This window comes from Centruroides sculpturatus, unplaced genomic scaffold (assembly GCF_000671375.1).
Source record: "Centruroides sculpturatus isolate CEXI.00-Female unplaced genomic scaffold, Cexi_2.0 scaffold44, whole genome shotgun sequence".
In the NCBI taxonomy this organism is placed as follows: Eukaryota; Metazoa; Arthropoda; class Arachnida; order Scorpiones; family Buthidae; genus Centruroides; species Centruroides sculpturatus.
The window spans coordinates 12,881-39,234 of NW_019384307.1; the positions used below are offsets into that span (position 1 = coordinate 12,881).

The 26,354-nt window shown below is 29.0% G+C and overlaps 1 protein-coding gene across 1 annotated transcript in view; it reads right to left on the reverse strand.

Moving 5' to 3' along the window:
* Nucleotides 1-26,097, reverse strand: part of LOC111619478 (WD repeat-containing protein 81-like) — a gene marked incomplete at its 3' end in the record, with an annotated part of 38,968 nt that extends 12,871 nt beyond the window's left edge. Inside the window, exons 1-6 of the mRNA XM_023361205.1 lie at nt 25,810-26,097; nt 21,192-21,376; nt 17,674-17,833; nt 17,506-17,596; nt 12,417-12,895; nt 1,074-1,292 (exon numbers count right to left, since the gene is read on the reverse strand). Coding sequence (XP_023216973.1) covers nt 1,074-1,292; nt 12,417-12,895; nt 17,506-17,596; nt 17,674-17,833; nt 21,192-21,376; nt 25,810-25,896 — 1,221 coding nt within the window. The remainder of the gene's footprint in view (nt 1-1,073; nt 1,293-12,416; nt 12,896-17,505; nt 17,597-17,673; nt 17,834-21,191; nt 21,377-25,809) is intronic.
* Nucleotides 26,098-26,354: the final 257 nt, after the last annotated feature.

Here is a 26,354-nt window from a genome sequence, read left to right on the forward strand (position 1 = left end):
TATTGTTTTAATGAGTAGATAAAGACGATGGTGCAGGATGTCACCACCAGCCTTGATCGCTTCTGTAGTGATCAGATCTAGTCCAGCAGCTTTGCCAATCTTCAGCGATCCAATGGCTGCCTTCACTTCTGCAATTGTAGGCTCTGCGTTTGACATAGGTGTTGTGGGCTGGTCAATCAGCGGTGGGTCTGCTAACACTCCCTGAGGACAGTCATGATTGTACAGATTATTAAAGAACTCCTTCCAACGTTGCAGTCGTTCTGTTGACGATTTTATGAATGTTCCATCTACTTTCTTTATGGTATTATTTGTTACGTTGGACTTTCCGCTCAGCTTTCTGAGAGTGCTGAAGAGGGTACGGTACTCATGTTTGGACGCTGCTGCTTCCAGGTCAGTGGCCACTTTGTTCCAGTACTGCTCTCGATCGATCTTCATTTTCTGTCAAACCTCATGATTAAGCTGGCGATATTGTCCATAGTTGGTCAACTTCGCTTGTTTTCGTTTGGCCACCAAGTCGAGGCAGTCATCAGATATCCAAGGCTGTGTTCGCTGGCAGACACATTATACTAATAAGATGATACTTATTAGTATAATGTACACTTTGGACATAGGACTAAAGTATAATGTACACTTTGTTTAATTAAAGTTTGGTCTCAGTTAAATGCAGCTGTTGTTTTTGTCTACAACATAAGTAGAAGTGATTTGACCATAACAGAGAAAAAATTTTTCAGCTATATAAAAATATAAGTACTTAAAAAAAGATGATCATTTTTGTTTAAATGTTTGATGTAATTAATTTAATTGTAATTTTTCTAATAAATTTAAATTATTTTTTAAAAATTATTTTGATTTTTAATTTTTCATGATAACCGATTTTTATGAATATTTAGAAGGATGCTTTTTTTTATACTCAATTTATGAACTGCTATGTTGAGTACAAAATGAAGACTTAAAAACAAAGTTATGAAAATTTCTTTCCTAATTCTGTGCTGTTTATTTTTAACTCAATTTGTAAAATGTTCTTTATTTTTATAAATTTAAAGGTAGATATATAATTTACTTCTCAAACTCACTTGAATTGCACTGTCTAAAGGAATAAAAATTCCCGATGTAGAAGAAGCATTGGAACCATTTGCAGCTGACTCATAAACCAAATCAAGTTGTCTATCACCCTTATTTAGACGGTATTTTGATTTTGAAAGATCTCGCCAACCTCCTTCAGGTACAGTAAAATCCATGATCCATGGTAAAACAGGATGATAACTAGGATTATTCATTTCACGACCAGCTAACTATTATTAAGATATTTAAATATTACTTGTTATCTATTACGTAAAAACAAATGTAATTATTAGTTAAAAAAGAATGGGAAATATACATTAATAAACAAAATAATTTCGATTTTTATTTAAAATAAACAATAATACTTCATAAAAAATCAAATAATTATGAATAAGTTGTCTTACCATTAAATGCTTTGTATTTATTTTAATAATAAATTGATCAATTCATTATTAATTCACTGTAGTTATAATATAGGACATTTTTATTATGACAAATATATAATATTAAATTATAAAATTAATCTAATGTTCAATTATCAACATATTAAAATGGCATTTAACTTTTCTGATTATTCTCTTTTTTGTAAACTTGTAAATGAAAAACTATATAATATTTCAACAAAAAAGTATTTTTCAGTTTATTTCAGTATTAAATGGTTCATATTTATAATGATGGTAATGTACTATATTATAATGGTTCATATTTATAATGATGGTAATGTATTATACATGCCACTACAAGCTGAATTACTTAATGCACCTTTAACAGTGGGATATTTTTTAAAAAGTAGCACTAATATGAGAAGAAAGGACAATAGGATAGTCTCCAATAAATTACACTCGTGTCTGTAATTTAAAAAATTCACTAGTACACTAGTTCACTAGTATTTGCTGCTGCTGCTGCTGTAAAAGAACAAAATTCAAGTAGAGATGCTGTATGACAACTTCTGAAGGGAGTGATGTAGGTTTTATGCAAATTTACTGATAAAGAAATTAGTGTAAAAGCATTTTCTGTCAGTTTGAGTAACTAGCATTGTAAGAGGTCATTAAAAATGTGTAAATGTTATTATAGCCTTATAACTGAAAATAATAATTTGTAAGCAGTAATTATGGCTCAAAGAAGACATATTGAAAATATTATGCATGGCAGAATTATTGGGAGGTTAGAGACTGGCCAAACCCAGAGACAAGTGCCACAGGAAGTGAATGTTCCATCAAGTGTTATCTGTAGGCTTTAGCAGCAGTTCCAACATGGCCAAGATGTTAAGGCAATACAGTGAAAGTCACCCATGTCAGAACTGCATGTTGAGACTATTAAGTGGCCATAAATCCTCAATGCCACCCCACCAGCACAGAAAGTGAACTGCTTAGACACCTCTCAACAGTATCAGGTAACATTGTAGCCAGGTAAATGATATACAGATGGCTACATGACATAAGTCTGTATGCATTCTTTTAATTGCACATCACATCTTAAAACGTTAAACTGCAAACATGTTGTAGTGAATGCCTTGCATGGACCTCAAAACAATGAGCCACTATACTCTTTACTGATGAGTCCCATTACAGCATAGAAACTGATAGTCAACAAGTATATATCTGGGGAGCCCCAAGGAAATGTTATAATCCTGCTATCATCATCAAATGTCATTGTTCTGGAGATAAAGGCATCCTTGTTTTGGATGATAAGTTAGGGTCTTGTATGCCGCTGAATGTGCTCAAATGTGATAAAGTAACAGGCTAGATTTATAGGGATGTCATCCTGCAGTAGTATGTGCAGATTTTTAGAGGTGCATTTAGTCCTGGGTTCATTTTAATGAACAATAATGCTTACCGCACAGGTCTAGCTTGGTTCAAGAATACCTAGAAATAGAGGATATAGGGTATCTAGACTGACAACCCTATTCACTTAAACCCCATAGAACAGGGGCGTGCCGTGACATTTGACTACAGGGAAGCTGTGTTTCTGTAAGAAGCCGACATCCAGGGGCAATCAGTCAATTGCGCGTCAGTGACGGTCTAGGGTCCATTCTTATCGTTTATTCGATAAGCCAGTAAAAACCGTAGACTTCTCTAAATGCATTTTTAATATCACAATTACATTCCGAATCGCTAGCCACGATATAAGGGCTACAATTAAAAATAAAATAATAAAAACTTACTCGGTGAAATAAAATATGTGGTGGATGTACCGGTACATACAAAATATTCTTCAATTATATGAATATACTTTAAAGAAAATTATAATTAAATATAGCTTTGCAAAGAAACGTACATAAAAATATAAAATATTCTTTACTTTTTAAATCTTAAAACAATGCACTTAGTCAAGTAGCTCCCTACGAGTGGCTAATGAATGGAATCGAAGACGGTTGCAGAGCGTGCATGCACGCACTGCCAAATCCCCAGGGTGCCGATACCGGTCAATTCAAATACCTCTTTTGTCGCATCATTAGTATATCTGAAAGGACGCGACAGGGCTGTTGTAGATTTTAAACGTTTCTCACCATAGCTGTAAAAATCTAAATACTCGTATGTTAAACATAATAGTCATTTGTTTTCTAACTAATTCGTTTTAGGACCAGGTGTTGTCCACGGAAATTTCCAAAATTTACAACTTTTCGGTCACTCTCGTCGAACTGGAAAAATTTCTGTCTTTATTACATCTAATACAGTATTTCAAAGAAATCAGTCCCCACTGTACTCGGCTATAGATTGGGTCGGTTAAGCTTTTGTTTAAGTAATATTCCGGCTCTTTCATCGGGGTTTTGTTTATGTCCCCAATTCCCTAATCGCTTAATTATTTAACTAATTCTTAAGTAGAAATAAGTCAAAACCAGTTATTTTGTACTCGAATATTTGTAGTCTCGGGAAAAAAGTGGAAAGACAAATTTTTATGACAAACGGATACATAAATCGTAAATTTAAGGAAAATACATTCTAGAGCTTTTTCTGTATCTTGTGCATCTCTCTCATTCATTAAATTTAGTTGTAAATGACGCTGTCGAAGTAACGGTTAATTTTTTAACATTATACAAGAATTGTATACGTTTTTTTCTACATCCCCTTAAAGATGGGATGTACGAAATCGTAATATCACTGGTTTAACATCGAAATCCGTGAGTAATATAAAATCGGAAAGCGGAATAAATATATCAAATATTTTAATGGATTTTTTTAACTCCTGTCAACTATACAGAACTATCGTAAAAACATACCAGTAAATTCTTATCGGTTGGGTTAAGTTATAAATCTACTCGTTATTCACGTAATCGAAATATCTAGTGGGCAGGCGGCTAACAGCCCAGAACCGGTCCTTGATAGAATTGTAATCTTTATATGTGTGCAGCTTTCACCCAAGGTCGTAGGCTTCCACCGGCTAAACCGGGTGAGGTTGGTGTTCTGTAAAGCGCATGCGCAAATCTGGCTTTTCGTAATCTGAAAATACAGGAGATTACACTCCGCCACTAATATTCTAATATACAATAGCAATTTTTTTTTCCCCGTGTAGTATAGAAATTTGTAATAAGATACATAATGCGGTTATAATAAAATATTGTGCGATTATTTTCATATAATTAAAATTAATATTTATTTATTTTTTAGAGAATACGAGGGAAGCGGCGCTTCCAACGCTTCTAATGACGGCACGCCACTGCCATAGAACATGTATGGGAAATCCTTGCAGAACTGCAACACATCATCCTCCACCAAGGACCACTGCAGGGGCAAACCCAAACTTCTTTTCTTGTCATATTTAGTCTTCTTATGTTATATTCATCCTCTTGAAATGTATTTCTTGCAGCTGAATAAGGCACAACCATCCCATACAGCAAATTCCTTAAATTATAACTCTGGACTGCAGATGTTCTTAATGGCCGCCATGGTGGAAGGAATAAGTTGTGAATAGTCAAGCTTTTGTGCCGGTATATGTTTTGGCCCCCATATTAGTGTTTGATGAATGTTGTCTGGTATCTTGGAATTTGTGAAGTTATAATATGGAACTTCTATTATTCTGGTTTGTTTTTGGTGGGAAGTACCCTGTAGCCAATGGAATTTTTTGTTCAGTTTCTTCCTGATTACACACTTTTTTGTTGGCAATGACTCTTATTTTACTCAATTGTTGGTGTAGAGTTACTACATCACACTGTTTATTGAAGCATAAGTGGGCCAGGTACAACTGTTTTTCTTTTTCCGCTATGGCTTTACATTTGTTGTTAATTTATTTAGCTAGAAGACTTCGTTCAATTCTTGATAAAAGGGTTCAAATCTCTGTAGGAAACGAGTCATACTTGAGAGCACTGCATTTGGGTATGAGACTCTTCTTGCAACACTTTAGTAAGAACCACAGTTGTGCTTTTAGCTTTAACCATGCAACTCTTGTATTCAATAAAAAAAGAAGTATTTTCCATTAGTTTCCATAATAAAAGTAATGTACACTTCACGTCTACACTTTATAACGTAATTGCACTTACTTGTTGTGGCATTACCAACGGTGAATTTGAAGTATAAATGAGTTCACAAGCACTTTCAATAGCATAAATCTAGCATCGTCAGGTGAATATTGAATACAACAGTTTTCAAATTCTGAGCTTTCGAACAACTTATGAAAATATACGAAGCACGTGGATAGAATACCAATATGAATTTGAAATAGAATGATAATTCAGTCTTTTCTTTATAACAAAGAGGATCTAAAAATAGCACATCCTCTGATACCGTTTTTAGGCCTCGTCTCTAAAAATAGTACATCTTTTTTAGAATGAATGGTTTTATTTTACCATTAACCACACAACCAACGCTAAGAAGACTATTATGCAACAAAGAGATATTTTTAAATTGAATGAAAAATCTGGGTCTATCAAATTCCACTAAAACATGATCTGCCAGTAGAAGAGACCAGCTACATAGGGACCACGGCCAGAATGTTAATTTATTATTTATTTATTATGAGGTACACAAATTGTGTTACATACCTGGCTCCGCAGGAAGCACTACCAGAGAATGTTAATTTCTCACATCCTAGAACATCAGGAGGATATCAGAAACAGTAGATCATCAATGGAATTGGCAAAAAAAGTGCTTGATCAACATTATCAGCTGCTCTGGACCCAAACAAAGCTACTCAAATGGTGCAACAATTGGAAAGAATTATTATTTCGGAGAACCTCTACATATCGGCTTTAACACTGTGCAACACAAAAACTCTTGAAATCCCACAAATATGGGCAACTTTATTCAAGCAATCTAATCTACATCTCTAAACATCATTATTGCTCTCTACACATATTTGGGGATATTACATCATTCATATTGCTGTTCAAAAAATTTTTTGAATTATTATTAAGGATGCACCGATAAGCAAAATGACCGATTACCGATTAATCGGCCATGCATTATCGGCCGATACCGATTAATCGGCCGATTAGTGTTAATAATTTATTGCATTAATAGTGTGAGACATGCAAAGTGGCAAAAAGGCAACCCACAATTAAAATGCAAAATAAATTGATTAAATGTGTAAACCAAGTCAACTATTTAGGAGTAACAATAGACNTTTATTGGATTTTCTAGTTCTTCTGTTGTGGTATTAATGCCACTAAAGGAACTACTGATCTTTGCTTTTGATAAGAATAATTTCAGAGTCTCTATTGTGGGAATTATTGAAGATGAAGTGGCTTCTCGTTTTCTGGCTTTCCACAGTAATTTATTTGAATGGTTTTACAAGTAAAACAATTTTTTAACGAGAGACCACTGCTATGGGCTCAACATAGGAATTTTATTATCTATAGCATATGTGACAAGAGCCTTTTGCTGTTCCAACATGTAGTATGTAAAACTCCAGCGAGTAGGAACATCTTGAATTAATTTGTGTCTCTGCAAACCTAACTTTTCTAGCAAATTTTCCAATTTGATTACAGCTACAGCAGAATGATTAAAATGTGTGACAATATTTCTATTAACTGTGATTATAGTTTTCACATCTTGTTCAGAAAATATGCATTCATTTAGTGTCAGCTGCAGCGTATGTATAAATCATGATAATGCTTCTAAGTTGCAATTCCTAATTCCAGCTACCAGATTTACTGCAGAATCTCTTAGTACTAAGAATATCTTATCACTTGTCAACTTATACTGTTCAAGAACAATTTTTAACTGTTCACTGATTCGTGTAGCTGTATGGGAACCTTCAAAAGAAACAATTTGCAAAACATCTCTTTCCTGCTGAAAATCATCATTCAACCAGTGGGCTATTACACTTAAAAAAAAAGAATTGTTTGTAGTTGCTGTCCAAATATCAGCGGTTAAAGAAATACACTTTGTTTCTGTTAAACACAGAAACACTTCAGCTTTTTAAACGATGTCGAAGTTTCCATGCGTCAACAATTAAGTGTTGAGATTTATTTTAGAAACAAAGGAAGAGATTGTTGATTTTGCGAGGATATTCGATTGTCTCTTGTTTACCTGACCCGAGGNTTCTGTTAAACACAGAAACACTTAAACTTTTTAAACGATGTCGAAGTTTCCATGCGTCAACAATTAAGTGTTGAGATTTATTTTAGAAACAAAGGAAGAGATTGTTGATTTTGCGAGGATATTCGATTGTCTCTTGTTTACCTGACCCCAGGGAGATGGAAATACCAGGTGGAGAAAAATGGGTTTTTTTCCACATTATAATTAACTGTATAATTAACTCCAGGATATCACACTATTTTTACATTTACATTTTTTTACATTTAGTGGAGCACTCCCTCTGACCTGTAGCATTAAATGCTACTGGCTTGAGGTACTCCTCTTTAAATTAACCTGCTTCGCATATGCTTTGCAGGTAGTTAAGTTTTACATAGTCGCGGTCATAGCCGCAATACATTAATACCCAACAATTCTATTTTTTACATTAATTATATTTTTGTTGAGTAGAGTATTTGTTGTCATTAGTTTGACAATAAACTATGACAGAAATTTTTATGTTCTGTTTTTATAACAAGTTTTTATAAATTCATTGAAATAATAATATATGTTAACATTATTTATAAGGCTACTTTTCCTAATAGGCCAATCGTAACCTTCTTTGTTACAAACTAATTTTAACTCGTTTCTTACTTTTTCATATTGCATACAGTCAAATAGGATGTGTGTGGGTGTTTCACTTACCCCACAAATCTCGCAGTTTTCATCATCTCGATGATTAAATCTATAATGATATTTCGCAAAATCTCCATGACCTGTCACGAATCTTGTGAATTTGTGTCCAATTTGTAGATGTTTGTTATTTAACCTCTGGTTAATATCTGGTATGTATTCAAAGAGTTCCCTTCCTTTTGTAGTTATTTCCCACCGTTGTTGCCACTGTAATATGTATCTATTTTTGATTTCAGTTTTTATATATTTTGTAGATATTTTTCTGTATGATTCCTTTGTTTTTAGATAACTAGCCTCTTTAGCCAGACTGTCCGCTCTTTCATTTCCTTGGTCTCCAAAATGGGCTTTGACCCAGCTGAACACTAGCATATTATCACTTTTCACAATATTTCGTCTTATATTATCTATTAGTTCACTTTTATTGTTACCATCATTAAGAGCTTTTAATACAGCCTGGCTGTCTGTGCAAATAGTAATTTTTATATTTTTCTTCCTTTGACTTATCCAGTTAATTGCATGATCTATTGCTACCAATTCTGCTTGATAATTTGTGCATCTTTTATCTAACTTGATTTTTTTATGATACTGTTCCCTATTTCTATAGTAATAAACATACGACGCTCCCACTCCTTCTGAGGATCTTGATCCGTCCGTATAGATTCTGTATTTATCCCGATAGTTGTATTTCTTTATATGTATTTTCTCCCATTCATATCTTAATAATTTTTGGTGTTGTTTCATATCTGCTTCTAGCTCGTCCTCTTTTTTCAATAAATCATTATGAGTTTTGTTTTCTTTTAATATATTTCTTGTGTCACTATGCTGTCGAATTTCCAAATCCAGAGGCATTAGGCCCGCCAGTACACAGAGTGCATCGTGGGATGTAGTACAGTATGCTCCAGTAATTCTTAATAGCATTTTTCTTTGTAGGCTATTTATTTTCTGTTTCATGTGTGTCAACTCCATCCTCTTCCCCCAAATTTGGGCAGCATATGTAACAATTGGGATTACAGCACCTTTATAAATATGTGTTAAAGCCCTTCCACCTATACTCCATTCTTTACGTGCTACTTTCGCTATTTCTTGAAATAAGTTACCCACTTTTTTCTTAACTGTTTCTAGGTGTTCATTCCAGAAAAGTTTGTTGTCTATTGTTACTCCTAAATAGTTGACTTGGTTTACACATTTAATCAATTTATTTTGCATTTTAATTGTGGGTTGCCTTTTTGCCACTTTGCATGTCTCACACTATTAATGCAATAAATTATTAACACTAATCGGCCGATTAATCGGTATCGGCCGATAATGCATGGCCGATTAATCGGTAATCGGTCATTTTGCTTATCGGTGCATCCTTAATAATAATTCAAAAAATTTTTTGAACAGCAATATGAATGATGTAATATCCCCAAATATGTGTAGAGAGCAATAATGATGTTTAGAGATGTAGATTAGATTGCTTGAATAAAGTTGCCCATATTTGTGGGATTTCAAGAGTTTTTGTGTTGCACAGTGTTAAAGCCGATATGTAGAGGTTCTCCGAAATAATAATTCTTTCCAATTGTTGCACCATTTGAGTAGCTTTGTTTGGGTCCAGAGCAGCTGATAATGTTGATCAAGCACTTTTTTTGCCAATTCCATTGATGATCTACTGTTTCTGATATCCTCCTGATGTTCTAGGATGTGAGAAATTAACATTCTCTNGATTTCAAGAGTTTTTGTGTTGCACAGTGTTAAAGCCGATATGTAGAGGTTCTCCGAAATAATAATTCTTTCCAATTGTTGCACCATTTGAGTAGCTTTGTTTGGGTCCAGAGCAGCTGATAATGTTGATCAAGCACTTTTTTTGCCAATTCCGTTGATGATCTACTGTTTCTGATATCCTCCTGATGTTCTAGGATGTGAGAAATTAACATTCTCTGGTAGTGCTTCCTGCGGAGCCAGGTATGTAACACAATTTGTGTACCTCATAATAAATAAATAATAAATTAACATTCTGGCCGTGGTCCCTATGTAGCTGGTCTCTTCTACTGGCAGATCATGTTTTAGTGGAATTTGATAGACCCAGATTTTTCATTCAATTTAAAAATATCTCTTTGTTGCATAATAGTCTTCTTAGCGTTGGTTGTGTGGTTAATGGTAAAATAAAACCATTCATTCTAAAAAAGATGTACTATTTTTAGAGACGAGGCCTAAAAACGGTATCAGAGGATGTGCTATTTTTAGATCCTCTTTGTTATAAAGAAAAGACTGAATTATCATTCTATTTCAAATTCATATTGGTATTCTATCCACGTGCTTCATATATTTTCATAAGTTGTTCGAAAGCTCAGAATTTGAAAACCGTTGTATTCAATATTCACCTGACGATGCTAGATTTATGCTATTGAAAGTGCTTGTGAACTCATTTATACTTCAAATTCACCGTTGGTAATGCCACAACAAGTAAGTGCAATTACGTTATAAAGTGTAGACGTGAAGTGTACATTACTTTTATTATGGAAACTAATGGAAAATACTTCTTTTTTTATTGAATACAAGAGTTGCATGGTTAAAGCTAAAAGCACAACTGTGGTTCTTACTAAAGTGTTGCAAGAAGAGTCTCATACCCAAATGCATTGCTCTCAAGTACGACTCGTTTCCTACAGAGATTTGAACCCTTTTACCAAGAATTGAACGAAGTCTTCTAGCTAAATAAATTAACAACAAATGTAAAGCCATAGTGGAAAAAGAAAAACAGTTGTACCTGACCCACTTATGCTTCAATAAACAGTGTGATGCAGTAGTTCTACACCAGCAATTGAGTAAAATAAGAGACATTCCTTAAATTATGGACATGAATGTAAAAAGTGAGGGAGCTATGAGCTATTATTGCATTGTTTATTGAAAAGAGTGAGGAGATATTGTCAGGAAGGGAGGAGAGTTCTTGTTCCTGCACATGTTGTAACAGATCCATTCCGTTACCAACATGTGCTTAAACAACAGGGATAAGAACGCCCTTTCCTCTCCCTCAATTATTTACTTTATTGTAGACTATCCCTTCATCCTTCCAACATCAGCAGATGTCTTTCAACTGTTCATACCTTAAGATGGCTTTTTTAATAGATTTGAAAATATTAGTGTGCTTTTTTAAAAATCCCACTGTTAAGTAATTCAGTTCATATTTATACTTTGTGTTAGAGAGACAGGCTTAAATATTGTTTAATTATTGCAATTATTACATAATTTTAAAATGTTGTAAATGTATTATATTAGAAAATGGGTTTTATATAGGGTGAGTCAAAAGTCACTTTCATTCTTTTCATTCTAAAAGTACTAAAGATACATTAATTTTTAATGCAGTTACATAAGAGGTTAATGAATGGAGACTCAGATGTTCTATCTTTTTTAGACTTCTAAATTTTTTTTACTGCTTAAGGAACTATTAACTAAGCCTAAATAGTATCTAATTTTAAATATATTTAGACTTTTATCCATCTTCAGAGCTTCTTGAATTTTAAAATTTTGCATTAGATTCATAAAAATCTTTACTGTATTACAGATTTTTTCATGACTTTGTAAAGAATTGAGATGTTACTTAAATTTTATTTATTTATTTTTTATCAGAATTCTATTTTAGTTAAAAACAAAAGAATCATGAATGAAACTTGAAAGATAAAGTTGAAATAGAAAAAAGCTAAGATTATCTTGCCTTTTTTTCAGTGGCAAAAAGTTTTCTTTAGCTCTTGCATTAGAAAAATTTAATTAATAAATAAATGATAGGAAAGAATTTTTAGATTCTTGACTTTGGACATTAATAGACATTAATAAAATATTAGTACTTAAAAAAGTTTTTAAAAATTATTATGTAGTTATTTGAATAATCTATTCTGTAATCAAATGAATAATCATTATTTTTTGAACTAGAACATAAAACATTAATCCTAAAATTATAAAACTAACTTCTGTAAAGTAAGTAAATGTAAAAATTAAAGTAAATTGCTCTTTGACATAAGTTAAAATACTGAATCATTTATTATGATGATGATTATAATTATATAAAAATGTTTGAAGATAAACTTATTTCTATGTTAAATATAATGAATTTAATGTTATTTTTTTACTGATTTATAATTTTGGTTATTGTTAATAAAACCATAATTTTAACATTATTTTAAATTATAAAAAAATTTTAATTAATTAATGATCTTGGACATATGTAATACTTACTTTATTTAGTTCCATAAGATAATCAAAATTCGATATTTCACCTTTAGTCCAAGCATTCACTAAAAAATGTAACTGTTCTTTATTTTCTTTAATAGAAATTTCTTTTTCACAGTTTTTTGAATTTTTTTTACTCTCAGTCTGTGAGGAATATTCAAAATTTACAAAATTACTTTGTGTCTTAGCTTCACTTAAAATATCATTCCACAGTTTTGGTACTACTTCTATCCATAATTTTTGACTAACTTTTATATCATCTAAAGTTATTATACCCAAATATAGACCTTTATTGTGAACCTCTTGTAGAACATACAGTAACTGATAAATTAAAAACAGACATCGAGTTGTAGATGATTCAAGAATGGCAGGACTAAAAGTAACACAATCATGCAAAGTATATTCTTGATGAGGTTGGATTAAATAATAGTAATTTGGTGCTTCAATTGCACAAAACATTGGTAATAAATTGTCAATTCTTGAACCTATAAAATTAAAAAAAAAAGTGTAATAATCTCACTTAAGTTCAATGAATATTAATGATTTTAAAACCTAAATCAATATTCTAGTATCGTTTCATTATCTTAAAATGATGAGGAGATAGATATATTATAGACGTTTCTAAGAGCCTAACTTACATCACGCGGCACGAAACGTCACAAAGAAGACGTCTACGCTGACCCTAATAGGGTATATACAAGTACTTCGCACACCCTTTACCCCATCTCGGTCTCTGAATGAACGATTGTTGCTGCAACTAGATGATTACTACTCGACCACCCAAGATGAATACGAGGGAGGAAAAGAGGTGGATTTACTGTCCCTTCGTATGGATGGATGAATGCCCGGATGTTGTGTACTGTTACACACCACTTTAGAGTTTATATACCCAGGGGTCTTTCTCACTTCAAGCTGTCAACATAGTCAGTGATGGTGTATAAAATCCTTCTTCTTCAAAGATGTTCAAAAGGCTGATTGAGTTGTAATTTATAACTTTTTAAAAAGTTTATTTTCACTTTTAAATCTGTCCTGTGTCCCGTTGCCCTGTATTTTTTTTATTTTATTATTATTTTTTTTTTATTTTTTATGTNTAAATTCTAAGTAATTTGGTACTAGAGGTAGGCATTAGGTGCCATCTCTTATTAAATTTAATCATTATAATTAAATTAATATTCATTAAATAATTTAGAAAATTCTGGAAAAAAAAATTGGTCAGGAGCAGGACTCAAATCCACAACTCCTGCTTACTATGAGGATACTTTGCCAGTTACACTACATGAACCTCTGTCTGACCCTTTGCTTCCAGACTTATTTAATTTTAGATATAACCAGCCATGGTTTTTCACCAGTTGGTGCTGTGAGTAACCACAGATGGTTATATCTAAGTTGGCCTACCTCTAGTACCAAATTACTTAGAATTTAATTAATAATAATAGTGGTAAAGTGGCACAATTCATTATGGCAATTGTTTGTCTTAAATTAATAACATAAGGCTTTAAGATGTTTATGTATGTATAAATTAACTAATTTGTCAATTTTTTAATATTCCACATTCAGAAAACCTACTTCATTATATAATATACTTTTGGTTTAATGGACATCCCTTGCATGCATTAGTCTGTCAAATCAACATTGTCATTGTTTTATCAGAGGTCTATATATCTTAACATCTTGTTGAAACAATATCATGTTTTTTTTATCTATTCATTGATACTATACATACTGAAATATAATCATACATTTCAAGTTTTAAATGTTGATAAATCTATCAAGATGATAATTTGTACTTTTTTGAATGTAATAATCATATAAATTTAAAAGCTTGATCCTTACTTTAAATGAGTTGATGTAACATCAATATTAAAATTATAAAAGTTAAACATTTATTAAATTTGTTTAAAATTCTAGAATTTTTTAAATCAGAGTTTATTGTAAAAGTGAAAAGTTGAAGTATTCTCTTGTAAAAAAGTAATTAAAGTATTTTTGAATTCAAATGGTATCTAAGTTTTTTTTACTTTTAAAAAGATGACTATTGTTTAAATACTGAAACAATTTTAATAAAGAATGTCTTCTACTTCTCATTTCTATAATATATTCCAGGATGAAATCCAGATACTGTGAATATATTTAATTTTAATAAAATCTTCAGTTTTCAAAATTTGATCTTTATTCTACTACCAATCTAATAATTACTTAGTGTATGAAACTAAGAGAATTATATTTCTTGTTTACTCCAATTCAACTCAACAAAAAGAAATTAAATTTGAATCAGAGATAAATTCTGTATAAAAACCGGTTAATTATCATTATACTTTGATATGATTTTATCATTTTACATTTTTATCTCTAATTTCATTGATATATTTAGGCAAATGCTATTACAGTTAACTAATAATAATAATAATTTTATAATAATTAAAGAAATAAACTGATATATAAATCTAACATAATAAAAATTATTTGAATGAGTCAGTTTCCTGGCATGAAGTAGTTAGCATAATTAAAACTTCTGAGAAAAAAATTATATCATCACAAACTTTACATTTTATCAATAAATATATGTTTCCAAGTTTTTTTTATTCAATATAATATAAATTATGTATTAGAGGATTATTTTAATTATATGATTATTTAAAAATTAATACTTTCACATTTTGCACCAAAAAAAAAACTGCTATTNTTGAAGATAATATAAATCTTATAATCATCTATTTTCAAATTGTATTCCAAATTAATATTTGGAATACAATTTGAAAATAAATTTGATAGTATAGGTAAGTGATTCGTCACTTACCTACAGAGTCCACTAAACCATTCTTATGATCTGTACAATTTATTCCTTTAGTAACCATATAATTTTGTCATTTGAAAAGCTAATATCTCACAGTTTCAATCAGTCAATAACTAACAAGGATAATCTGTGCATATACTGTAGAAATCCATATATTTATGGATTATCAAAGCAACTTACAAGATATAATGTAATTTGTTCCAATTATAAATTTCAATTATATATGGACATTTAGTAGCCTTTTTTTATTGATTTTATCATTGATAAATCTGGAATTGTTAGAAAGTCTTACACATTACATTCATGACAGACTTCATGTTATATATGAAGTCTAAAATGTTTGAAAACTTTTTAAATTACACACCAATCTATAATTGAATCTGAATGCAGCTTGCACAGCTCTCTATCAGCAAGTTTTTTATACTATCTGCTGAAAGCAGTTTGTTCTATCTTCATTTGTTGTTACCTTACCTTCATTTGTGTAAACATGTGTTGATTGCATTTTGTGATTTTTTTCTGTGTGCAACTGAGTGAAGAGTTCTGAGACATTATGTCTGATAAATTTCATGAAAAACATCATCACTAGGAATGAGACACAGGTCTATGGATACGAAGTGGAAACAAAATGCCAGTCATCACAGTGGGTGGGAAAATTTTTACCATGACCCAAAAAGGAAGAACAAGTTTGGTTGAATGTGGAGATCTTGATATCTTATTGATAAATCTATCAGGATGATAATTTGTACTTTTTTGAATTTAATAATCATACAAATTTAAAAGTTTGATCCTTACTTTAAATGAGTTCACTGTTTTGTTTAATTCTTATGGTGTCTTTTCTTTTTTTTTTTTTTTATTTTCTTATGGTGTCATTCAATAGGAATTTCTTCTAGAAGGGAAGATAGTAAATAACGAATACCATCTGGAGGTGAGGAAATATCTTCATGAAGCAGTCAGGAAGAAAAGTTCAACTGATTGGAGAGAACAGCATCATGACAATGTTCCCATCCACACAACTCAGCAGAAAACAGTTTTTAGCTAAGAACATCACTTGTTTTCCAAATTCACCGGACTAAACCCAACAGGCTTCTTTTTGTTCCCCAAACTAAAATCCACTCTCAAATGTTGCTATTTTATTGATGCTATTAAGAAAAATTTGTTAGCAGAGTTGCACTTCATCCCAAAAGAAGTGTTTCAGGAAGTGTTCTTTTTATGGCAGAAATTCTGAATTCAGTACATAGACTCAGGAGGAGACTGTTTCAAAGGTAACAAAACTGATCAGCTTCTAGGTAAATGCAAACAATTTCTATTTGCAAAGTTTGTGAACTTTCCAGACAGACCTTGTACATCCATTATCCATACTAAAAACTCAAAATTTGAAGGTAATTTTGAGTTTTTAGCCAGAAACATATTGTTCTAATTTGATCTGTTCTGTAATAGCACTGATTGAGAAATGAAAGTTCTTTGAATTTTGTTTTTTCATTAGACAAAATTACTATCAAATTAACTTATTTGTAGTCAGAAGATAGAATCACAAGACTTTCTGCTTTTGTCATAGTTACTTTTGATTTAAATTGCTAAATTTTGAGACCATGATCATTAAAAATAATGTAAATTGGTAATATTTTAAAGTTATTTTGTTTAATGTTTATTATAAGATAAACATTAAATTTTGAACATAATAATTTCAGAGCTTTCTTATCTTATTTCCATTCTTAAGGTAACTGTTTAAAGCTTACAAAACTTTAATACTTCTTTTTTTTTAATACTGGAAGTGAATATTCTGTTTTATATCAGCATTTGTTTTGATTTTTTGGAAACCTAAAGTTTATATTTTAATTTTACTTGAGTTTGGAATGGATTCTGAGATTGCTAGTCAACATACTGGTAGAAATCCTTCATTGACATTTTATTAGAAATATGTCCAGACCTCTAATAAAACATTTATTACTTTCTGGCCCTCATCTGTTTTAAAGTTGAACGCTATTGATATAGGTTAAAACAGTCTTTGTTCTGCAAATTTGACAAAAAATATAAATGACTATTTACAAAAACAAAATTAATAAAAACTTTAAGCAAAAATAACAGTAAAAGAAAAGAAAACATGGAAATGAATCTTTATCATCATAAGCTAATTATAAATTCCCTCTCATATATCAGAACAAACAAAACTTTTAAAAAAGTTAAGCAAAATCATAACTGTAATTCTACTCTGCTTGTTCAACTTATAGCTAATATTATTATAAATAAAAACAATGCACTTAAACACGATTTTTAAAATGAAATAATAGCAATTAATTGTAATACCTTGAGATGACGCAAATGAATTTTCAGAAATTTTAATTACTGGACATTGATATAACCTTTTAATTATTTCTTCTATCACTTCATTGTAATCCTATTTTAAAAAAATCAAGATTTATTTAAATATTTAAAATATATTTTATATTAAAGAATTACTGAACAATTAATTACTTGTAATTCTTTATTTCTATTTTTTACATTGTGTTCAGAAAAAAAATATTTTTTCCAAGCATCTTTCCATAAATTACGATAATTTGTTTCTGAAACATAATGCATCAACTGAAAATAACTTAAATCATTAGCTTGAAATTGATTTTGCATTCTTGGTAATCTAAATAAATAAAAAAATGTCAATGAGTAAAATTTTAATTTGCTAGATTTAAATAATAAAATAAGAAAAATTTTAAAATTAACTTTAATTTTTTAAATCCCCAGTTCTAAAATTATACAATAGCATATTTTTTGTTATATAAGAATTACACATATTTTACAATAATTTAAATATATTAAACAATTATAACCTGTGTATTTATATAATGGATAGTTATTATTAATAATATAATAAATTATAAATAAATATATAAATATTTATAATAGATTAAGATGTACAAAGATATAACATTTACAAAAGAGGAAAAAATGTGCAAATTCACTAATCAAAATCTTCAGACAGCACTTTTAAATTATTAAAAACTAAAAAAGTCTTATCAACTACTTTAACAAGTCCAGCAATTGCAAGTAAAATAAGGTATCTTTAATGAATACTTTCTATTGAAATTAATTTTTATAAGATCAATGATATATTATTTTATAATTAATTTAATGATTCTATATAATATTTTCATTCTTTTAATTTTTTTTAACAAATTCTGTGATTTTGAAGTTTACAAATATAAATCCCAAAAGGTCAACATTATAAAATTCTTACATATATTTTAGTCTCTTAGAAAAAAAAAAATAATAGTTATTGCAGCAATAAAAGGCAAAAATGTACTTAAGTTTCTTAGTTATTATATTTTAAATCATTTTAATTCCAAGAATTCAATTAATTTTTCAATTCAAGAATTCAATTTTTAAAGAGTCAAATATACACCAATCCACACTGGGATATGAGATATATGTAACAACAGACATTGAACCAATTTCCGGTGCGTATAATAATGAACACTGCACAAACGTTTGCCAACTTCTTCAGAGTTCTTCTTTGGGTGCAACAGAACGATTACCTGATGGAATGTTATCAGAACAAACACCTATTTGTAAAAATTTTTAAACAATGTAATTCAAAAGACCTTCCAAACTATAAATATCACAGTTTTAATATTACAGTTTAAATATTTATAGTTTCAAAAGGTCATTCAAATTACATTGTTTAAAATTTTTATAAACAGGTGTTTGTTTCAATAATGTTCCATCAGGTAACCATTCTGTAGCACCTGAAGAACTCTGAAGAAGTTGGAAAACATTTGTGCAGTGTTCATTTTTTATATTATACACACTAGAAATTGGTTCAGTGTCTGCTGTTAAAGAATCAAAGAAGAAGTAAATTTTTTAAGTTTTTTCAGATAGTATTTTTTCTCTTATAACAAACAATATTTTCTATCTATATAAACTATAATAACTAAACAATTTAATGACAATAACTGAAAAATTTTCAAAGTTGTTAAAATTACATTTTCAGAAACACCAACTTTTGACAATATAAAATGTAAAATAAAATAATATTTTTCTAATATAATATTTATACTCATCAATTTGTTAAATATTAAGTTAAAATTATAAAATATCAATAATAAAATAAAAATTATAGAAATCCTAAAATAACAAGAAATTTACTAGTCAAAAATAATCAAAAATTAAATAAATAAAATAAAATTAAAATAACTAACCTAAATAAAAAAAAGAAAATTAATTTAAGCAGACGACACCGTAGTCGCTAGTACCACCGCCATCTTGCCATTAAAGAAAGCACCGCGAAAGGCAAGAAATTGTAAATATTATAATTTTCTAATTTTTCGTCTCCGGTTCAAAAGTAGGGTACCGTTGAACTCGTCTCGGTCCCCTCGGTTCAAATATATACTCTAAGTCCCGAAATTCCTTAGGTGGTAATCTATAGTACAGACAAGAACAGTAGTAAACATGGCGCCCCGCTAACCAAANGATTCATATAATTCTTTGAAAATAATATGTTAAAAATTTATTCCCTTTTATCAAAATTCTACTTTATACTATACATTTTTTTGTTATTGGAATTAGATTCTTTCAAAATTCCAAAAATATAAAAAATTTTTCATTTAAGAAATCACAACATGAATTGTGATTTCTTAAATGAAAGGCCATATTTATTCTTTTCTAAAAAGTTTTTTATTTATTTACTTAATCATTTGAGAGACGGAGAGAGAGAGAGAGAGAGAGAAATGCTTGTGTACATTGTTGTAGTAAATTGGAAAATAAACCTGTATTCTTTAAATAAAATGTTTAATTATATAATATTCTCATTTTGACTTGTAACATAGAATGAAAAATTCTAAAGTCAAAAAAGTGAGTGGTAAAGCTGTAAAGATTCTCTGAAAGACTTTGAGTGCTCAAGGCTATGCAGAGAATTTTCAGTTTCACCATCTATTTTTTGACAATATTCAACTATGTCAGGATTTTAACCAGACAAAAGATGTTACATACTGGTTTTGAGAGAATCTCTAACTATGTAATTTAAACTATGATATTATCTTTCACAAGACCCAAGACAGGATTTGCCCCTATGCAAAGGATAATGAGGGGTGCATGGCATCCAAACCAATGAATAATCCACTATCATTTATGTACAGTACATTCCAGTGCAATTGCATTTAGTTATTACATTGCAAACATAAGATATAGTCTGGTGCAATGTTTATGCCTACATCTTGCATATATCAGATTTCAGCAATAACATTAATAATAATATCTAAATATATAAAAATTTTTCTTAATAAATTACCTTCCCTCGATAAACTGATGGTGTAATACTTAAATGGTCTCTACATATAATCAAATAAATTATGAAATCTTAAATTAAGCATAGCAAACTTTTATATGAAAAATAATGCATGCATAGATTAAGTTTTTGCATAAATAGCTACTTAATTAAAAAATTTATTTCAATCACATATATGTTAGTTTATAAAAAAAATCAATAGGAATTCTTTAAGGTATTTTGGCTGGTTATATATTGTGATTAAAGAAACAGAATAGAAGCACAGTATAGATTACAGAAATTCCTTATTAATCACTGCATAATTAAATATAACAGGATAAAATAACCAGATGAAAATTTTAAACTGACAAAAAGTATTTTAGTAAAAACTTTTATAGTAGTAATTCAAGAAAACCTGCTATTTGTTTGTTTGTTTGTTTGTTTAATTTAAAATTTATACAATATAATTTATTTTGTAAAAGCTTGATTCCAATATTATTATTCCAAAAACTTAATCATAAAAAATCCAAAATAAAATTTATGAAATATGTTATTACTAATTATCACATTTAAATGAATAATTTAAATTTTAAATAATGCTATTTATAGAAATACTTAGACAATGGTTAGTAATATAACAAAATTATCAGTAAATTTATTTATATTTATTTTATTTTTTTTAAAATTATTCCTATATTATTTTTAAATCCATTGATTTATATAAATTTACTTTCACCTTTGGACTTTGCCTTGACATTTTGGAATTGCATTTATAACTACTACAAGCCATGAAGACATTTGAACAGAAGAAGACTGATTTAAAATTAATTCACATTCTGTGTAACTTAAAGAATCATAATCTGAAAAATTTAATGGAATCTTCTTCTCTGTTAACAACTGTGAGAGCCAACTTTGATGAACCTGTATATTACAAATAATAAATTATAATTAATTATTATTGAATATAAAATTTTGAAACCAAACATATATATTATATATGATAATTCTAACTATAATTATTATATTTAAATATAAGAGAAATATATTTAAAATAATTTATTTATAAAAATGTTTAGATTATTATTATATAACTAATAATGACAGAAAAAAAAAAATCATTTCAGATATTGCTGTAAATACATTAAACAATTAAAAATCTTTGTATTTATTGAAGTAATTTCATTATACTTCAGAAGTATGCTTTTTCTAAAGATCATTGAATGAAGAAAAATGTTTCCTTGGATCAGTGGATCAATAAAAAGTAGATGTATTTTTTTGTATATTGTATTTTAAAAAATACAATATATTGTATTTTAAAAATTGTATATTGTATTTTAAAAAATACAATATACAAATTATTAATTAGGTGTAATTACAAATATGATTCTAATTAATATTAATAATTATATCTCTTAATTACAAACTGATTAGAAACAAATTATTAAAATAATGCTACAAAATAATCTTATAACAATATTTAAGTTCAAAGAACAATACTAAATAAGTCAGACCTCAAATTTCAGACAAAGCATTCCTAAAAATATATATGAAAGTCAAATGTCTGTAAGGTGAACAATAGAGTTGCATATTATAAAAGGGTTTCCCAGAGGGCTGAAAAAGACTTTAAAAAATCTCTTACATACATTGAAAGTTTTACCTTTTACAGTGGATATGTTCAATGCATAAACATTATTTAAAATGTTAAAACCACAGAGTTAAACAGATTATAAAAATTAATTTTTACAAATGATTTTGATAGTACCAAACTAAAAGTGGCAGAAAGTATCACTGCACAATGGCTTGAAATTATTGTTTGTTGGCTTAAAAAGTCCAAATTTGTTATATGAAAAGCAATTTATGAGTATCAAAATATGTATGAAATAGCAAATTTCCCAAAAGCTGAATGCAAAAAAGATGAGGATTAACTACACTGGGATATGTAGAAACATCTTTTACCATTGGGATAGAATTAGGGTTAAATTTGATTGTAATGTATAGCATGTATTTTTCTAATGCAATAGATTAGTATCCAAATGTCAACAATTTAACTTTTATCAAAAATTTAAAATTACAATTTTTTCAAAATTTATTTTGTTTCTAAATAAAACTAATGTTTTTGAACTTATGATTCTATTTTGGAATTAATAAACAAATATGCATGTATTATAAACTTTTTCATTAATTCTTTCATATCTTTATATAAATTTCAAATATAGTTGTAATACATAATTGTATGAGAATCTTATCTAAAAAATTAATTCAAATTGCATAAGAATTTTTAGTATTCTCATATCTAAGTTAATGGCAGCTTCATAGTCCAAATGTTCTATCCAACTTGCATCCATTGACAATAAGTCATTCTGTTATGGCATTCATCATATCAATAGTCTCATTTCATTGCTGTCTTGCCACTGAACCTTGCAATGGTCTAACAGAAGTTCAGTTCATGATCAAACTCAATATTCTGTTATTGAGCATGAACAAATAGAATTGTGTAATGTCATGTGTTTTGCACTACTAAATGCAAATGCTGGATTGCATCATCTTTTAAAAATATAAAACAGAGAACATTTGAACCTTGAGTGATATTAACAAATGCTGTAAAAATCATCAATTTTATAACAAGAATTAAAAGCGCATTAAAAAAATTAAAAGGTATTACTTGAAAAAAAATTGTAAACGATTTGCTTCTTGGATTAACAGATAAGAATTAAATATATAAATACAGTTTGACTGAAATAATTTCACTATATTGTGCTTGATAACAGATGATAATAAACACACTTAAATAACCTTGAATAAACAGCAAAAATTTAATAACTAAAACGTGTTTTAACGTTTTTAACAACCTTCTTTCACTAGAATATGTAATGGAATGCCACAATGGAATGATGAACTTAATAACAGATATTGTTTAACAGCTTTATTTAACAAAGGATAAATAGCAGCCAACTTCAAACAGATCTAAATCATGGAATAAGAAGTATGTTTATTTTGTAATGTGTAAACAAGTTTCCAATTGGATTCCAAAAGATTAGTAACTGCTAAATACACTACAAGCTGTTGAACTGTAACAGAACATTGCTCAACAATCTTCAACATATCTCATTGAAATGGAATATCTTGTGAATTGGGCTTTAGACACAGCCAACCTAAGCTTTGCCTAAGGCCTCATTCTTTTAGGTGCTTATACAACTATGAGCCATTTACAAATGGCTCATATTTGTATTCATTCCAAATGGATTAACTCTCTTAGTTTTAAAATAGTATATTACTTTGAATAAATGTGATTATTTTATGTCATTAGATAAAAGCTTGCCTGTAATAATACATTCTACAATGTTTATTTAAATTTAAATTTTAAAAGAAATTTTAAAAATGAATTTATATTATTTTATCAATTTCTCAACTTTTTGTTTTGTGTAGTTAATCAATTTGGCAAATGAATGACTCATATATACTTGTCAACATTTGGTCTTGGTCCATTATTCAGAATACAGTACTAGCTAAAATTCTAGCATTCATCAATATCAACCACTGTGTGATATTTACTTTATAGTATATACCAGACATGGATAAATTGTGGCTCTTTTTGAGTTACATGCGGCTCTTGCTGAAAGTGTTAATTTCTGTTTTTTATTATTATTTTTACAATTTTATTTCCACAATTTTATGAAAATATGTTTATTAAAAAAAATCAATATTTGTTTTATATTATATTTATATTATATAATAAAATCACAGTACAGAACTGCAGTACAGAATAAAAAAGTACAGAACTGCAGCTCCCATGCATTTTGCAAAACCTACNAACTGCAGCTGCAATTTGCAAAACCTACATTTTGCAAAACCTACATTTCGGCTCCCACTGAACTTTTGCTTGCCCACCCCTGGTCTATACACTTGTATAAAAAGAATCTTCCAAGTTCATCCTTGCTTAGCATCATGTACTGTACAACTGAAAACCACCACTGCTTATATCCATGTAATTATAAGAATTAAGATCTAAATTTTAAGAAATTAATTCTAAGTTTTACAAATTACTATTTTAAAATAATCTAAAATTAAATTTAACAAAAAAAGCAACATTATGTTATTTTGTTTTGAAGCATTTTTCTATAATAAATTTTGATTTTGTGTTCATGTATTTTCAGTTATTTTATTTTTTATAATTTCAACAATTTACATAATTCTAATTCATTCAATTGCTGTAATTTCTTAATCTGTGGGAGTCAAACTTTTGTTTTCTTATAAATATGCTATGGGTAAGATGTTATAAGTTTACAATTTGAACTATGTTCCAATTAATACATTTATATTTTTATAGGCTGTTTCTAAAATTTGCTTGAATTCATTAGTAAAGACTAAGACAAAACCTTTATCACTTTGTTTCTAGTGTACCTGAAGAAGGCCTTTTAAAAAGGCCGAAAACGTTTGTACTCAGTGTTTAAACAGCTAAAAATAAAATGAGAAAGGTTTTGTCTTAGTCTTTTTAAATAGTTATAGCTCCAAATGCATAGAAGTGAATTCATTAGTTTTACTTTTAATATATAAAAGTAATAACATATATTTATAGTTGTGCAATTTATATTTAAATCATAAAATATATGTTTTTATTATTTGTGTTTATTATAAATTAATCCAAAAATATTGTTCAATTAAAAGCTTTGTAATATAAACAATAAAATGTTTGTAACTCATCAAAAATAGATAATGTGTCTTTTAAGGAAATATTTAAACATCAGTAACAGAAAATGAAATAAAGGATAATATTTATTAAAAATAAATCGAAATTGTTAATAATATTTATAGTTTTATAATTGAAATTGATAAAATGTTTAAAACTAAAACACTAATAAGCAGTTATAATTTGTGGACCTGTTTCAAAATAATAAATTTTAAAACTATTTATGACAGCTACAATCACGGTTGAACAATCATGATTATGTCATAAATTCTACAAGGAAAGACAAGGAAACATGTTTTTAACTAGAAAATTGTTTCTATTATTATATATTCTTAATGTATTGAAGTCATTTGTCTTATACTTTGGTTCTTGATTAATCTGTTAAATAAGTATTGAAAAATATGTTTTATTATTGCTACTTATAAATTGACAATATTTTGCTGTAAGGATTTTGTATTTGTATAGCTGATTGTATCCATTGAATACATAAAATATATCAAAGACAAAACAGTATTATATTGTTCAGATTGTAATTTTTTCTTTAAAATGTTATCCACGTTTTACGAATTTATTCGGATTAAGAATCAGTTAAATCTATTGAAATAATTGCTAAAAAAAAAATCAGTAAAAACAATTCACAATATTTCTGAAATAAGCAAAATCTTACCAGACATTTGACATTTAAATTTCCTGAAATTTTTATATAATTCGGATTAATGTGTAAATCATTCACAACCTCTTGTTTAAGTTCCATGTTTTGTTTACGATCAAACACACATTGACACACCTCCTCTGTCCCAAAGAATACAAATTACACATTGGTTCACGGCATCACTTTTACCACACCAGAGGGCGACGCGAGAAAATACGTTAACAGGCAATTCGCTATGTATTGATGACCACGAGGCATCTGTTGATAAATATCGCCATATCCAGGTGCAGTGGTTTCGAAGCGCGTGCCCTCTGTCGTTTTACGAACAAATGCTTTCGTATAGCTTTATACATTGTGGGCCTGTTCGTGAATCACTTAACAGTGTTTCGGGCCCATCTCCTATATACCTAATTACCAGTGGTGATATTCGAAATATTTAACAAAGGGTTCGCTAACAGAAAATTTTTCCTTAACAATTTTTTTTAGCTCAAATGGCGCATTAGCAACATTAGCGCAAAAACTGGCCTTAAGATACCCATATAAATAAAAAAGATGCGTTC